The sequence below is a fragment of the Marmota monax genome, unplaced genomic scaffold, assembly GCF_021218885.2.
Source record: "Marmota monax isolate L192 unplaced genomic scaffold, Marmota_monax_Labrador192_F-V1.1 WCK01_AAM20220418_F8-fsc00098, whole genome shotgun sequence".
Classification (NCBI taxonomy): Eukaryota; Metazoa; Chordata; class Mammalia; order Rodentia; family Sciuridae; genus Marmota; species Marmota monax.
The window spans coordinates 1,772,803-1,790,203 of NW_026694639.1; the positions used below are offsets into that span (position 1 = coordinate 1,772,803).

At 34.0% G+C, this 17,401-nt stretch overlaps 1 protein-coding gene across 15 annotated transcripts in view; it reads right to left on the reverse strand.

Moving 5' to 3' along the window:
- Positions 1-17,401, reverse strand: part of Mllt10 (MLLT10 histone lysine methyltransferase DOT1L cofactor) — a 193,926-nt gene that overhangs the window by 58,699 nt on the left and 117,826 nt on the right. For 12 of the 15 annotated variants that reach the window (XR_009224754.1, XM_058572285.1, XM_058572284.1 and 9 more), the window contains 2 exons: positions 8,957-9,212; positions 4,717-5,283 (listed from right to left, as the gene is read on the reverse strand). Coding sequence is in view for 14 of the 15 variants with exons in the window: in XM_058572285.1 (XP_058428268.1) it covers positions 4,717-5,283; positions 8,957-9,212 (823 nt within the window). In the remaining variant the exon portion in view is untranslated. The remainder of the gene's footprint in view (positions 1-4,716; positions 5,284-8,956; positions 9,213-17,401) is intronic. The other 3 variants (XM_058572292.1, XM_058572291.1, XM_058572290.1) reach the window with 2 other exon arrangements.

Below are 17,401 nucleotides of genomic sequence, written 5' to 3' on the forward strand. Positions count from 1 at the left end.
ATAACAACTTGTTCTATAAAATTGATCTCAATCAAGAGAGCATATTTCCAAAATCTCCTTTAGTAGCATTTATCACCACTAAAGAGTCTCACCCCTGAAATACATTTCCAAATAGCTTATCTTAGGAACAATATGGCAGGCAGTGCTATCTATATTTAACAACTTAAGTCTTAAGAGTTTTAAAAATGGTGAATTACATTCTTTGAAAAGAAACAGTACACTGCAAGAAAAGAAGTTAATACTAAATATGTTGACCTCTTGTCATTTGAAGAATGAGATGTTTCTCAGAGAAAATAACATCCTGATTTTTGTTTAGAAAAAAAAATGTTGCAGAACTTTCACTTTAGTAAATCATAAATTCTTATAATATAGTGAAGATAAACTGGAAAGAGGAAAAGGATAAGTTCAGCATGTTAACTCTTCCAAATGCTACAGTACTGATTTTCAAAAGACTGGGTACCTAATTGTTCGGGTACCAAAAAAATATCTGTAGGAAGAAATTTAATCAAAATCTTAATATAATCTAGAAGCCAAAACGTGAACAACCTATAGCAGTCTCTCAAAACAAAATACTAATAATCATTTTGTACAAGTCATTGTAAAACAATAGGCCATTTATCAGGGTGTACTTAAATTCTAATGAAAATGTTACAATCCAAACCCTTTAATCAGATAAAATCCCTATAAACTTCTTATTTGATCAAGGAGTTTCTATTCTAATTTTATCTAGAACTTCTAGAATAAATATCTACACTCTACTACAATTAGAACCCGTTATGATGGGATTCTGATTGTTGTTAAAAGTCATGCTTTTAACAATTCCAAGAGATAATCACATTATTAGAACCTGATTCTACTTCTGTTTTATGTCCCAGTATGATAAAATAGGAGAAATAGTAATACTAATAGCAGCTGTCCTACCTGGAATGAACTATTGAACTATGGTACCTAAAAGTAAGCGTTCTTTAGAAACATTTAAGTGCTCAAACATAGGCTATTACCATTACTATAAGCTAAATGAGGCAAAAGTTTTGGTAAGTTACCAAAATTAAGCCCAGAATGCTTCTCGTAGGAGAAAGACCACTGTTGGGTGATTATTTATTCAGCCTGTGGAATTCAACTCTCCATGAAACCATCCTACCCTATTTAACCAATATTACCTCCAACTATGCTAAAAACTCAAGCTTCTTATTCCTATTAGGCTTATACCCTAAACATACATTTACTTCCTCTTCTGGTAATATTGCTGAACTTCATTTCGTACTATTCTGAAGGAAAATTCAATCTCTTTGTGTTTTTTTTTTTTCAAACTTAATAATACTTCTTATCCTCATAGACTATGATGCTATACCAAAAGCCTTAAAAATAAAATAGTTTAACTTGCAGCCTAACGATAGACACTTGCAAGATCAAGAACAAAAATCACATGGGATACCATTACCCATATGATATGCATTCAGTGCTTAGTACTAGTAGTATTCTTTTTTTTTTTTTTTAAGACATGTTTAGTATTTATTATCTTCAAAGCACTATGTTGGCAGTAGGGATAGAGCAATGAACATGACAAACATAACAGAACAAGTATTAGAGTGGATGTTATGTTATAACATCATGCCAACATGTGCTTACAAGGGTCGTCTCTACCATTACTAAATTATCAACTTACTTGACATTAAAGCAAATCATTCTTATAGAAGGAGTATCATAAAAACAATTTTGGGGGTGGCAGGATTCTGGGGATTGAACCCAGAGGCGCTTAACCACTGAGCCACATTCCCAGCCCTTTTAATTTCTTATTTTGAGACAGAGTCTCACTAAATTGCTGAGGCTGGCTTTGAGCTTATGATCCTCCTGCCTCAGACTCCCTAGTTGCTGGGATTATAGATATGTGCCACTGTGTCTGGCATGAAAACAATTTTTGATAATGCAGTGCACAGTAGACATTTCCTCCTTTATACTTATTTATATGGGAGAAAGATCCCTATTCTTACAATTACTAAATGCCTTCTCAATTTAAATTACTCCAATGGAAAAGTTAACTTTTTCATATCAGAAGGAAATATTGTTGCTGAAAGTTAAATTACTGGTTCAAATTTACTCATGGATTCTCTCTGCTTAAAGTATGACTGACATTATGCTAGTGTGGCTTTAACCCTCAACAGCAAACATCTGTCAAATTTCACAATTCAGTGAATACACATACCTCCACCACTTAGAGCTATAATATCTGCCGAGTTTCTTTTTCTATATAATGAGTAATAAAAATTCTATATAATGAGTAATAAGACTAAATGTTTTCTTAAATGCTTAACAGTGTGTGGCACATACTATTAGTAGTCAGTAATTCTTAACTTGTAGTCAAGAAGGCATAATTCCTAAGTATACTGACAGTTTGCTAAGTTTCTTCTAGATAAGAATACTTTTTACACTGAGTTTTATCTGATACTCTAATAACGTGTATAGAACTAAAGAATAGGGCTGGGGTTGTGGCTCAGTGGTAGAGACAGCACTTGCCTAGCATGTGTGAGGCACTGGGTTTGATTCTTAGCATTGCATATAAATAAATTTTAAAAAATATAAAGGTCCATTGATAACTTAAAAATCTTTTTAAAAAAAAGATCTAAAGAATATATTATATCAAATAGCTTTAAGTGAGCGGTAGTATTCCATAATTATAGCTTTTACAAAACATACAATCTTCAGAGTGATTTTTAACATAACTTCCAACTTTCTTGGCAAGCTCAATTTGTTATTTACTTCTGTGAAATAAGGTATCTCTGGGAATGCAACCATAAATTACCATGATCTAATAATAAGGTAAAGGAATTACAAATCCCATTTTTTAATGCCACAGATGTACCACAAACACTGATCCTCTGAAAGTAACCATCCCTTAAGAAACACAGTTTGCCATGCCCCAAATCTCCCCTAAATTTGTAACAACTAAGATCTTTTTAGGGATGTAAGTTAATATTTAATTACACTAATCTGAAAATATGTGCTAAAATTCAGGAATTTTCAGGGTTGGGGGATATAGCTCAGTGGTACAGCACTTGCCTAGTATGTGCCCTTAGGTTCCAGTCCCAGTACTGCAAGAATCAAAAACAAACAAACAAAAACCAAAAAAAAATTCAGCAATTTTCAGACTGAAAATTCAGACTATGCTTCAAAACTATAGGAAATTACTGAAGATCATTCTCCACTAAAGCAAATTTAGGCTTAATTTTCTCAATACGGTACTCAATCTATGCCTTTTGCTAAAAAGAGTATGAACCCTATTTTTTCTTAAGTAGATTTATTTAAATTTAGTTCTGGTCTTACAGTGGGGGAAGAGGGCACGCATGCGCAGGCTGGGCTGTGTTCTGGCCTACAGGTACCAAAGCTATTTATTAGAAATAAAAATAAATCCCTGGCTGTATAATCCTGGGCAACTTATCTACCTTTCAAAGTCTCATATTTATCAGCTACAAAATACACACAATAACAACACTTTATACAAAAAGTTGTTAAATGATAGTAAATATAAACTTTTAACAAAATGGGATACATCACAGATGATAGTTGGTTGCATTTACTATTCCTCACATCTCGTCTTTACCTATAATACTCCTTTCTTTTTTGAATGGCCATTCTTATGTTTGTTAATAAGGTTTGCATTTCCACCACTAAAAGAAATTCAAAATTGTGCGTTTATAAAATATATAATGTGAAATATAATGACCATCCATTGGTTTCTCTATACCTATCTCTATTCCCCATCAGCAAATAGAACAAACATAACCAACAATAGTTAATCTTAGCTAAAGTCCTATTATTTCAACAAGAAATATAAAACCAGAAAAGATAAAAGTTTATAATCAATATTTCTTGAAAACCATTTACCTCATATTCAAGATCCAATATAAAAAGATAACACTAACATGTCAGTTAATATTAGAACTGTTAAGCATCTGTCTTAAAAACATGCATTTTCAATAATCTTTTAAAAACTGAAAATATTCATACACAAACTAAAAGTAACAGAAGCATCCCAATGATATGAACAACATAAACTCGTGGGTACTATAATAAAAATAATGGTAAAATCACTAAACATACTTTAAACATACTTGAAAACAAAAAATTAAATTATTTTAATAATCCTGAAAATGTGATTGCTAAAAATATTCTAGATAAAATAATTCACAATATTTGTGTGGAAAAATTATTGAGACAGTAAAGGCAAAAAGTGAAGTTTAGACAAAGTGAGTTCAAAATACTAGACCCTCCCCTAAGACTTAGTGGGTAAGCCTCCTGCCCCTCTCTTAGGCAGTATACTTTTGTTTCAATAAATCCCCATTTATTGTCTCAACAAAAGAAGAAGGGAAAAAAATGCCAAAAATTTCACATTCTAAATATGAATTCTGGGTTGGTTTTTAAAATACTAGAAAAGTAAACCAAAAACACATAAGAAATGGATTCTAGGTGTTTCTTAAGTAATGAATGACCAGATAAACTGTTCAGCCTACATTTAGATAAGTAACATCAGATTAGTACCAAACATTTAAATACCAAATTGTGTTTCTAAGATTGTAAGATATTTTTACTTTCTTAAGAAATAAAAAATTAAGAAATGTCACTTAGTAGTTCAAAATATTATCGTAATAACTGTTTAAAACTTTTTGGTGTACAGAAGTGGGTTGAGGTGAGAGAGAACAATGATGGGCAAATCCCTACCTGAACCAACTGGAGATGAGCCAACACTAAGACTCTGTAAACTTCCATTCCTGAGCAATGTAGGAGATTTCTGGAGACTAGAGCTTGTTACGCTTCCTGCAGCTGAGGCTACAGATGATGTTGGTGAAGCAGAAGAAACTGAGAGATGAGAAACATTCTCTTGATTTTTGTTTCCTTTGGGTCTACCAGGCCCATGCTTACTTTGTTTATTTCCTTTTCTTTTCTTTTCCTTTATAGTTTCTTCTTCTATGCCAGAAGTTTGAGCCCGCTTATATCCTGCTGTAGGAAGGCTGGAACTACCCAAATCTCCAGGTGAATTTTCAAAGCTTTTAGGCTGTGCAATAGCTGAGGTCGCAGGGTGACCAATTAAGGAACTAAAACTATTTACCCCCCCTTCCTGGCTTCCAGACTCTCCTTTATGTACATCTTTGGTTGATGATGACTGTTGGGAGTGAGTATAACTGTCATTACGCAGATCTGAGTCTGTAAAGCTCAAGAAATCTTGGGGAGACTGCACTGAACTTCCAGAAGATGATTTTACACTGCCTGGAGTTCCTGAAAAACTGCCTGTAGTAAAAATAAAAAATGGGGGAGGAAAAGAAAAAAAATTGGATGCAAAAGTTCCCATGAATAGTAGATGTGAAACAATAATCAAAAAGAAGAGAGGACTTTTTAAAAACTTAACTATAAAATTAAGGACATCAGTATTATAACAAAGCAAGATTTGAAAAGGATTACCTAAAATTATCTTCATTAAAAACACTTGTCATTTTATAGATAGTGTTAAATATTCACTTTTAAATTGCAAGCTATCATTTATACAATTACTAATATATAAGATATGTTTTATTTAACCTACCTTTTACCACAGCATTCCTCAGTCGTCCCCCCGCACCCCACAACCACCACCATCCCTACCCCCACCACCACCACTCCACCCTACCCACAACACCTTGGGTAGGCTTGATAAAGGACTAAAGAAGAAGCAAAGTCACCTTCTGACAGTCAAGCAAGACCCAACAAGGCCACAATCTGACCTTGCAATGCCTGGCAAATCTAATTTTTCAAATACTTAAGATATGATTATCAATGTTCCCCAAAATACAATAAACACCCAAAATATTTCTTGGGTTATAATTTCTAAGTTTACTTTAAGACAGATCAGTGATTGCTATTATTCAGCTGAATCTACCCAAAGAAAACATGGATATGATAAAATAATGGTAACAAGTAGTCTAATTTACATCTTAAATTCTCTTGGTCCACTTTCTGTGAAACCACATAAAGAAAAGTCCACCACTAATATTCTCCTATTCCTTTTAGGGAAGGAAAAATAATGGGAAAGACAGTTTTTATGAACTTCTTTCACCATTCTTATTCTTTCCTCACTATCCAAAGAACAGCTCACCATGGCATTTTGTGATATAAGAACCTCAAGGTTCTTATTACCTGGTGGAAAATTAATATAGCCTGTAAGGAAATAAAGGTTTGGTTCACCAAATCATTTTATGAAACCGCTTCCATGCTTGCCAAATGAAGTAGGCAAATGTTTAGACTCAGTTGTGACTACATGTATTATTTTATTTCATAAAACTAGACTATATTGTATTTCAACTAGAGTGTTTCAAAATAAAAACTTTTTTAAGTATTTTATTCAAGTAGAAAGGAAAGGAAATTTTAAGCTAAGTATTAAATTTTATTGTAGACTATATTCATAATTAATCTCACACAAATCAAACCTAAATGTTTACAAAGATTTTTTTCCTTTACACACAAAAATTTCTTTTCAAATTAAGTCTCAAGGTTTTCATTTTTTAAAGTTTAACATCCTCTGAAATGGCTGTTTAAAAAGTATTAATAGGGAGCTGGGGTTGTGGCTCAGCGGTAGAGCGCTCACCTAGCACGTGCAAGGCCCTGGGTTCGATCCTCAGCACCCACATAAAAATAAACAAAATAAAGGTATTGTGTACAACTAAGAAATAAATATTTTTTAAAAGTATTAATAGTTCTAAAACTTCAGTATTTTAAGAATACATCTGTTGTATTAATTTAGAAAATTATTTGTACTTATATGAACATTTTCAGTCATTTGTTCAGAAAAACATAGTAAGAGGCCATTCACATTACACCAGTCACTTAAGAATTACTGCAATTTCCCAGGTAAGTAGCAGTTATAAAGAAATTGTTTTTGTTTTAGTGGTGCTAGGGATCAACCCAGGGCCTTGTATAAAGAAGTTCTTATACATTCTGATCTGTAACAATCTTTCTTCTAAAACTTTGTTGTTGTTGTTGTTTTTATAGATAGTATTAAAAGCTCACTGCATACTTTAATAGTATATGTAATACTTTAAATGTATATTTTCTGAAATTCATATACTACCTACTATGAAGAAATCAACTAATTATCTTAAATACCTTACCTCTTATTTAAAACTTTTACAGATTATCTTAGATATAACACATAAGACATTCTCAACCATGTTTTAATACTGAAAAGATTCTTCAAATATTATGAAGTTCCCCAAGAATGGGTGATTTATCTTCCAAACAGATTAATGCTTCATGGATTATAAAAATTTTTAAATGTAACTTGGTTTATTGGCACAACCCTGTAATCGTAGCTACTTGGAAGGCTTAGGCAGAGGATCACAAGTTCATGGCCAGCCTCTATAACTTACAAGACCCTATGTCAAAATTTAAAAATAAAAACAGGGTTGGGGGTATAGGGCACATGCCTAATATGCACCAGGCCGTGAGTTCCATTTTCACTACTGAAAATAAAAAACTTAAAAATGTGATTTAACAGCTGGAAATAAAGTATCAACTGCAGAAATACTGACTGAATTCGGATAGTATCACCTTCAAAATGTGAATGAAGTTATTACATATAAGGTTATTTAAGGTTTCACTATTTTTTCAAGGTGGTACACTAATGACAACAAATGTTAAATTTTACTCAAATAAAATAATAAATCTGGCATTTGATTGTATACTTAAACACACACACACAAAAAAAAACTGGGACCTGAAAATCTTCAAGTCCCAAATTACTACTTGTATAAATATATGAATATACTTTTTAAGTATACTTACTTAATATACTTACTGAGAGGTCAGCAAACTAAGTAATCTACATATTCAAATAATGTTCTGCTAGATTTTCTTTATAAGTTTATTATTAGCAGAAGTTTCAAAGGGTAATTTACTTCTAGGTGAAAAAAGTCCTTTGGGGACATGTATGGTATATTTTCCTCCAACATTATTAATGTTTCTAATTGTCCAAATTTTATGTTCATATTAAAATTATAAAAACCAATCAGGGTTATGCTTTATAAATTTTAGCTGTAGCCAGGCCTAGTAATACATGCCTGAGACTGAGGCAAGAGGATCCAAGTTCAAGGCCAGCGTAGTCAAATTTGCAAAACTCTGTACTATAATTAATCTAATGATACGGAACTTTCAAAAAGTTTCAAAAGGGGACTGGGGATGTAGCTCAGTAGTAAGAGCAGCCCTGGGTTTAATCTCCGGTAACACAAAAATCACCCTGGGTTCAATCTCCAGTATCACCAAAATTAATTAATTTGGCTGACTTACTTTTTTCTCTCTAAAACAGCATACCCATTTAATTCTGACATTTGGTTAAAAAACAAACAGTATTTCTAACATACTAATAGTTTATATAAAATTCAAATTTAACTGAATATCCTAAAACAGCCTAACCACAGAAGATATAAAGATGAGTAAAATTCTACTTCAAACTTCAAGCCTCACAATAAATGCACTATTGATCAACAGTTACCATGTACTGAGACCTACTTAGATTCCCTAAAAATTGTTCAATCCTCTAACAATTGTTCTAATGTTTAATTATGATTCTAGTGTTTAATTAGGAAAGGTTAAGTAAAAACAATTTATAGAAAAGACTGTTAAAAAGGGTAAAAAGAAAAACTCCTGTTTTTATTGTTTCTTTCCCCAGTCTTAACCTTTATTCTACAACTAAACATAAAAACTACATTTTAACTTTTTAAGCACAAATTATAACATAAAAAGATACCAAAAGTTCCAGAAATATTTTAACAGAAAATACTAGACTTCAAAGTAATCTTACTGTATCATCTAATTAGATAATATTCCAGAACAATTCATTAATTGTAAGTAAAAAATAAATTCTTTTACAAAATAAAAGTACTATTCACCATAATCAGAACAAGTGTTTTAACTAAAATATCATGATTAATACCTTGTGGAAATGGGCTAGCTGCTGACACAGTTGTTCCTGGATTTCTTCCACCACCAGGTTTCCTTCCCCTTTGACCTGAGCTGTGAGCTGAAGATTTCTTCCCCTTGCCCTCTGACCCTCTAGCCTCTGAAACATCTTTTCCACTAGAGGTGTGTGCAGAGACTTCCTGGAAATTTGCATTTGTAAATCGTGCCGTAGTATCTTCCAAGCGCTTCAATGATCCAGATATAGAGTTGTTGCTAGTGCTTGTGTAAGTCTAACATTTTCATTAAAGGAAGTAAAAGGAAAAAAAAAAAAAAAAGAACTGATTACATTTAGCTACAGAAAACAATATATGGAAAATTAATAATAATTACTCAACTTGTAAGATAAACTTATGAAACTTTCAGTAGTACAAATAACTCCCTCTGTTTAAGAAAATCATGTAAAAACAATTCAGTATAGTATACCTTTTTTTTTCCCCCAGTGGTAGACCTGAGGCTGAAAGCCAGGGCTTCACACATACTAAACAAGCACAGTACCACTGAGCTGTATCCCTAGACCTATTATTAAAAACAAAAAACTATACATAATGCTTTGCTATCTGAGAGCCAGATTGGAGCAATTAATAAAGGTACATATTAATCATATTTATTAAGTGACATCAAAGGTATCACTTCCCAAGCAACATCAAAGGTATCACTTCTCAAGTAACAACACTTTTCACAACATATTATCTCCTAGACACAAAATCATAATAAGCTTTAGTGTGCAAAGCATGAAGGCAATATTTAGAACTAAGGTACTACAAATCTATTAGGGGACTATATCCATTATATGGCTCTTGCATAGTTTAAAGTATAACTTTTCAAAGCATTCAGATGAAGTCTCCTTTTAAAAAAAGAAAAATGACTTAAGTCTTTGAAACAGAAATCATTTCTTCCCAATTATTAGTTGGAGGAAAAAATTATAGTTACAGAGTTAATATTTTTATTAAAAAGTGATTCTCAACTACCCCACACTTTGATCAAGACACATGATTGAGGAAAAAACAAGATAAAGATTCCACTGAACCACTAGTTTTCAATGATCATTTTAAATACAAGGTATGTACAAAAAATGGAAATTAAAAGACTAAGTCATAGTTACATTCACACAAGTATCTAAAGCACCCAGTGCATTTAAGTTCACTAAGTGCCTTGAACAGAACTGATCATTCGTATGTGTATGTGTGTGTACACATATGTGTATATTTATATATACACATATATATGTACATATATAATATGTTTCATTTTTATTTATTCACTTATATATTTTGGGGGTACTGAGGATTGAAACGAAGTGTGCTTTAACAATGAACTACATTCTTAGTCTTTTCTTTCTTATTTTCAGATGGGGTCTCACTAAAATGCTGAAGCTGTCCTGGAACTTATAATTCTCCTGCCTCAGCCTCCTGAGTCTCTGGGATTATAAGAGTGGGCCACTGTAACTGGTTAATATTTTTCATTTTAAATCTCTAAAAATGGGGGGGATGTCCTAAAAATACACAAATGTGAACTTCCCACAGAAGAAATTTTAAAAATGAGAAAGTGATCATAAAATCAAGTTTCAAAACATTAGCTCATAAAAACAAAACAGTCACTGTTCTAACAAAATATAATCCACAAACAAGAACAAAGGTTTCAAAGTAAGTATGGCCATTTAACAAACAATCACATTAAGCTGATGAAACTTCATAGCTTACTTTAGAGACATGAACCTTTTCCATGCTAGACAGGTCAATTTGGAAACTACCCCACCTCGTTTTTCAAATATTTTTTTTTCGAATTACTTGAGTTGATCATAAGGTTCTCCATTCCTCTCACATCTGATCCTTGTATAACCTAGTGAAGTTTAAAAGTCATCTAAGAAAAAACAGTGGTATTCTTCACTCATGTATTATGTTCAAGTATCAAATAAAGGCTAAAGAGAAAATGTGGTGGAGTACTATGAATGCAAATATACTATTCACTTCCACAAAACAACCTGATTAGGGTTGGGAAATTTACCCATTTATTAAACAGAATATCACTGCTTCCACCCTGAAGTATGACTATGTTCATAAATTCAATAAAAATATTACATTTGGAAGAAAAGGTACTATAAAGAAAGCAGTGAAAGAAACAATCAAAATTCAGAAACAAATATCACATTAAAGCCATAACTGAACACTTTTGTTGTTGTCATTGTTGTTTAATTAACAGTACTGAACCCAGCGGCACTCCACCATTGAACTTTGGCCTAGTCTTTTTTTTTTTTTAATTTTGAGACAAGGTCTGGCTAAGTTGTCCAGGATAACCTTGAATTTGCCATCTTCTTGCCTCAGCCTCCAAGTAGCTGGGATTAAAGGTGTGTACCCCTGCACCCAACTGAACATTTTATTTTAAAAACAAGAGTCCATACCTTTTAAGTTTCCAAAAATATCAGACTTCCTAATATGGGGGGAGAGGAAGTTAGTCAAGAATATTAAGGGGAAAAAAATTCACATAATGATTTGCCCCTCCAAAGATACACAGGTTTCAGAGGAATCATCACCTTAACTCCATATTGAAAGTTAATTTACAAGTACTTTTTCAATAATGTGTTAAGATAATTATAATACTAGGGAATTCCACTACAAGCAATCAACTCAAAATCAAGATTTAAAAATTAAAAAAAAAAAAAAACAAGAGGGAAATGAAAAGGGCTGAATGAGACAATGAGCAAGCCTGAGATTAAATTCACAAAGCCATTGGTTTCTCAGATTCTCATCCTAAATGTTTCTCACAGAGTGACTCACTATTGAGGATGATCTTAGCGCATAAAAATACAATATGGACCACAAAATGCAAACTACTTCATTTGGTACTTGCTTATAGTTTAGACTGGCTTGTCCCTCAAAGAAGCATGTGTCTAAAGGCTTAATTAACTGCCAGCTTGTGGTGTGACCAAGAGGTGGTACAACCTTCAGGAAGTGGTAGAACCTTTAGGAAATGGGGCCTAATGAAAGGAAATTAGGTCAATGGGGGCATGATCTTCAAGGGAATGTTGGGATAGTAGTTCCTTTCCCCTCTCTCTCTTTTCTTTTCTGCTACCATGAGGAAAACAGACCTTTTCGGTTATTAGCTTTGCCACGATGTAATGTGCCACAATGGGGCCAAGGAACAGACTGAACCTCTGAAACTGTAAGCCAAAATAAACCTTTCCTGCTTACAAGTTAATTGTTTAAGTTAGTTTATCATAGTGATAGAAAAATAACAGTACTCAGCTAAAGAAAATAGTCTTGCCGGGTGCAGGGGCGCAGTGGCGCATGCCTGTAATCCCAGCAGCTCGTGAGACTGAGGCAGGAGAACTGTGAGCTCAAAGCCAGCCTCAGCAACTTAGCAAGGCCCTAAGCAACTCAGTGAGACCACGTCTCTAAATATTCAAAGAAAGGACTGAGAATATGGCTCAGTTATTAAATGCCCTTGGGTTCAATCCCCACTACCCTATCCCCACACACACAAAAAAGGAAGAAAATAGTCTTTTCGTTCTTTCTCATTAAAGATAAAACTGGATTATTTGGTTTTATTGAGTCTCCAACTTAGTGTGTAAATATATAGGTCTATACTGTGATTTGCAATGAGTGATTTAGAATGCATATAATTTTTTAGTGGCTAAGTACAATTATTAATTCTCTAAGAAGATACAACCCCAATATACTTACTCAATAGCACTAATGAGAAACAAAAATATATTTCCTACTTCAAACAAAAATTTTACATTACATTTAGAATCAAGTAATAATTCTGTAAGAGGTAATCAAAGATGTGATTTTTTTTTAAAGTATGGGTGTCTCAGATTATTCTATAAGGCTCTGTTATCTACGTTGAAAAAGGAGGCAGAAGGAAGAGAAATGACAAAGATGTGCCTTTAAACATTAGTAAACAGAATTTGGTGCTTAAAATTTTAAATTATGTACTATTCAAGCATATCCACAAGTTTTTAACTAGGCCAAGCCTGAAAATACAGCACATAAATTATCTAACACTGAAAGAATGAAGACATTTTAAATAAACTACAACAACATACTCACACTCACACACACACACACACACACACAAAACAGCAATTTGTGGAACAACTTTAAGCATCCTAATCTACATTATGTTGAATACCCAAAGAAAAATGGGAAGGGAGAAATAATACCAGAAAAAATTACATAGCTGACGAAAACATTAAGCCCACAGATTTATGAAGCTTAACTAACCCCAATCACATGAAACTACCCAAACCCAATCATTATCAAACCGCTTACTGTTAGGTAGCTAGTCAGCCATGAATTCGGGAACAGGAAAAGGACAATAAAGAGTGACTGAAAATGACAGGGAGCCTAATGGGACAGGCAAGGGCCTAGAGGATGGGGACCTGGTATGTCAAAACCATCCCTGACAAAATTAATTATGTCCTTTAAGAAAACTGTTTCAAGATCCTGTCATACCCAAACAGGCAACCAGGATCCTCCCTTCTAACTGAAATTATGTCACAACCATCTCTCACAAAACTTTGCTTAGGGCTAGTCAAAAGGTAATAAGCAGGTTAAGGGAGTATGAGAAATTAAGGCAAAAACAATAGGACCTGGAAATCCTTAAAAATCCCTGACTTGGTGAGGGCCACAGTCACTCTTCTTGTCCAGAGAACCCACTTTGACCCTTTCCTTTTTTCCTGTTCCCTTTCCTCCTAATTAATTTTGCTATTCTTTTACTGAATCTCATCTTGCCTAGAATCCTCTCAAGTAAAAACACAAGAATCCAAGGTGGGGACATCCTCAGTTGCCTTGCTTGGGCTCTGCCAGAGGGTCTTCTCTACATTTATCATTTTTGGAATGTCATAAGCACTACAAAACAACAACAAAGATGATATCAGCTGGGTGTGGTGATACACACTTGTAATCCCAGCTACTAGGAAGGCTGATGCAGGAGGATCACCAAGTTCAAGGTCACCTTGTAACTTAGTGAGACTTTAATCTCAATGTAAAGAAAAAATAAAAGGGCTGGGATTGTAGCTCAGTAGAAAAAAGCACCTAGTTTTGATCTCCAGTACCTCCAAAAATAAACCAACCAAAACGATCTCCATGGAAACAAAGCACCTAGAAATAAAAGAGTAGTAAAAGACACAAACTGTCAACCAGCATTCCATAGCAAGCCAAAACACCTTTTAAAAACAAACTCACAGCCAGGCAAGGGTGGCACAAATCCTTAGCAGCTTGGGAAGAAGACAGGAAGATCAGGAGTTCGAAGCCAGCCTCAGAGAGGCACTAAGCAACTCAGTGAGACCCTGTCTCTAAATAAAATATAAAATAGTGCTGGGGATGTGGTTCAGCGGTCAAGTGCCCCTGAGTTCAATCCTTGGTACAAAAAAAACCTCGAACACAAGACTTTTGTTTGTTTATTTTTTAATTTGGGGGCTTTTGGTACCAGGGTGAACCCACAGGCACTTGACCACTGCGCTACATCTCCAGCTCTTTTTATTTTTCTTTTAAGACAGAGCCTGGCTAAGTTGCTGAGGCTGGCCTCCAACTTGTGATACTCCTGTCTCAGTCTCCTGAGTCACTAGGATTACAGGTATGTACCACCATGTCCAGCTCAAAATAAAAGCTTTTTTAGATGTAAAAGCTGAGATCAATAGGAGACTGAACAGAGCTAAGGAAAAAAATTTTTGAGTTTGAGGATATGACAATAGAACCCTCCAAAACTGAAGAGCAAAGAGAAAAAAGACTGAGAAGAGAAAAGAGGAAGAGGAAGAGAATAGGCCAGGCATGGTCTTACAGGTTAAAGGCCCGTCTCAGCAACTTAGTGAGGCCCTGTCTTAAGTGAAAATTAGAAAAGAACTGGGGATATAGTGCAGAGGTAAAGTGTCCCTGGGTTCAATCCCAATATTAAAAAAGAAAGAAAGAAATCTCTCCCAAACTAATGGCAAAAACTGAACCATGGATCAAAGAAGCTCGGAGGGCACCAAGTAGATAAATACAAAAATAAAACAAAGCACCTCTACACTTGGTATAAATTCAAACTGAAGAAAACAAACACATACAGGGGAAAAAAAAAAACTGTTTAAAGAAGTGTATGTGAGAGAGGGGGGATGGGCCCGGGTTTGATCCTCAGCACCACATACAAACAAAGATGTTGTGTCCGCCGAAAACTAAAAAAAAATAAATATTAAAATATTTTCTCTCTTAAAAAAAAAAAAAGAGAGGTGGGGGACGGACATGGACACCTTGCCTATAGAGGAACAAGGATGAGAACTACATGTAACTTCTGCTCAGAAACCATGGAAGCAAGAAGAGAATAGAATGAAATATTTAAAGTATGTTGAGGGAAAAAAACACTAAAAACCTAGAATTCTATACCCTAGTAAATTATTCTTCAAGAGACATTTAAAGGGCTGGGGATATAGCTCAGTTGGTAGAGTACTTGCCTCACATGCACAAAGCCTTGGGTTCAATCCCCAGCACCACAAAGAAGGGGGGGGGGGGTTGTTTAAAAAGTTCTTAAGACAGGGAATACAGGCTGAGGTTGTAGCTCAGTGAAGCGTTCTTGCCTAGCATGTGTGAGGCACTGGGTTCAATTCTCAGCACCACATGTAAATAAATAAAATAAAGTCCATTAACAACTAAAAAATATTTATTTTTCAAAAAAGACAAAGGACAATATGTCAGGAACTTGGACCTACATTAAAAAAGGAAGAGCATCAGAAAATAAACAAGTGAAAATAAATCAACAACTTTTGCTAGGGTGGGGGGCCCTCTACCAGTAAGCTGTACTCTCAGTTCTATATTATTTTTTAATTGATTGGGGGTGTGTATCCTGAAGATTGAATCCAGGGGCACTTAATCACTGAATAATATCCCTAGCCTTCTGAATTTTTTATTTCAAAACATGGGCTCAATACATTGTCCAGGCTGGCCTTAAATTTGTGATCCTCTTGCATCATCCTTGTGCGTAGCTGGGTTTATAGACATGTACCACTGTCCCTGGTGACTTTTATTAACGAGTAAGAGTTGTTCAAAATAATAATAGGAACAATGTACATGATTAGTTATATACATGCACATGTAGTTTATGTATGTGTGAAATGAAAGGCAGCAATAATACTAGGAACTGAAGGCAGACTATTGGGAACATTTGTTTATAAAATACTCAGACTAGTACTTACACTACTGTGGACTAGATTAGTTGTACTGCAAACTCTAGAACTACTTGAAAAGGTTTTTTAAAAAATTTTAAGCATAACTGATTTCCTAAAAAAAATGAGGAAAAAATAAAATCATTTAAAATGCTTGATTAAAATCACAAAAGGCAGAAAAAAATATGGTGAACAAAAACAAGGCAACAAATAGAAAAGACTAAAAAACTATGATCACAATTGACCCAACTATATCAAGAATCACCTTAAACATCAATTCTCTAAATACTCCAAAAGAAAACAAAGATGACCCCATAAAAATCCAAGAACTAATTATATAGGATTTGTTGTTACATATTCATACAAACAATTATCTGACAATATAATTTGGTCAATAACATTCCAGAGTATTTCCCTTCTTCCTTTCTTCCTCCTTCCCTCTGGTCCTGGTTCCTCTACCATACTAATTTCCCTTTGATTTTCATAAGATTTCTCTACCACCTCCAACTTTGCTTCCCTTTGTCCTATCCTCTGCATACGCACAGAAAATATACGACCACTGACTTTCTGAGGTTTGGCTTATTCTGCCAAATAATAATATTCTCTAGTTCCATCCATTTTTCTGAAAATGACATAATTTCATTTTTCTTTATGACCAAATAAAATTTTACTGTGTCTATATGCCACATTCTTTATACATTCATTGACTAATGGATACCAGGGCTGGTTCTATAATTTGGCTATATTGTGAACTGTGCTGCTATTTAAAAAAATCATGGGTATGCATGTATTGCTACAGCATGATGATTGTGTTTGTGTGTGTGTGTTGGTGCACATATGCACACATGCACATGTACGGGTGCACCCAGAGGTGCTTTGCCACTGAAGTTCATCTCAGGCCCATTTAGGGAAAAAAAAAAAATTATTATTTTTTTTTTTTTTTTAATTTTAAGACAGAATCTCACTAAATTACTGAGGCTGGTCTCACACTTACAATCCTCCTGCCTTGGCCTCTTAAGGTTGCTGGTATTGTAGGGGCGTGCCACTAAGTGATATAGCTGGGTCTTAAGGTAATTCCATTCCTAGACTTCTGAAGAACATCTATACTGATTTCCATAGTGATTGTACTAATTTATAATCCCACCAACAATATAAAAATGCTCCTTTTTTCTTCTCTACATCCTTGTCAGCATTTATTATTGTTTGTATTCTTGATAACTACTATAGTGACTGGCGTACAATAAAATTTCAGTGTGCATATATTTCATCCACATTTCCCTT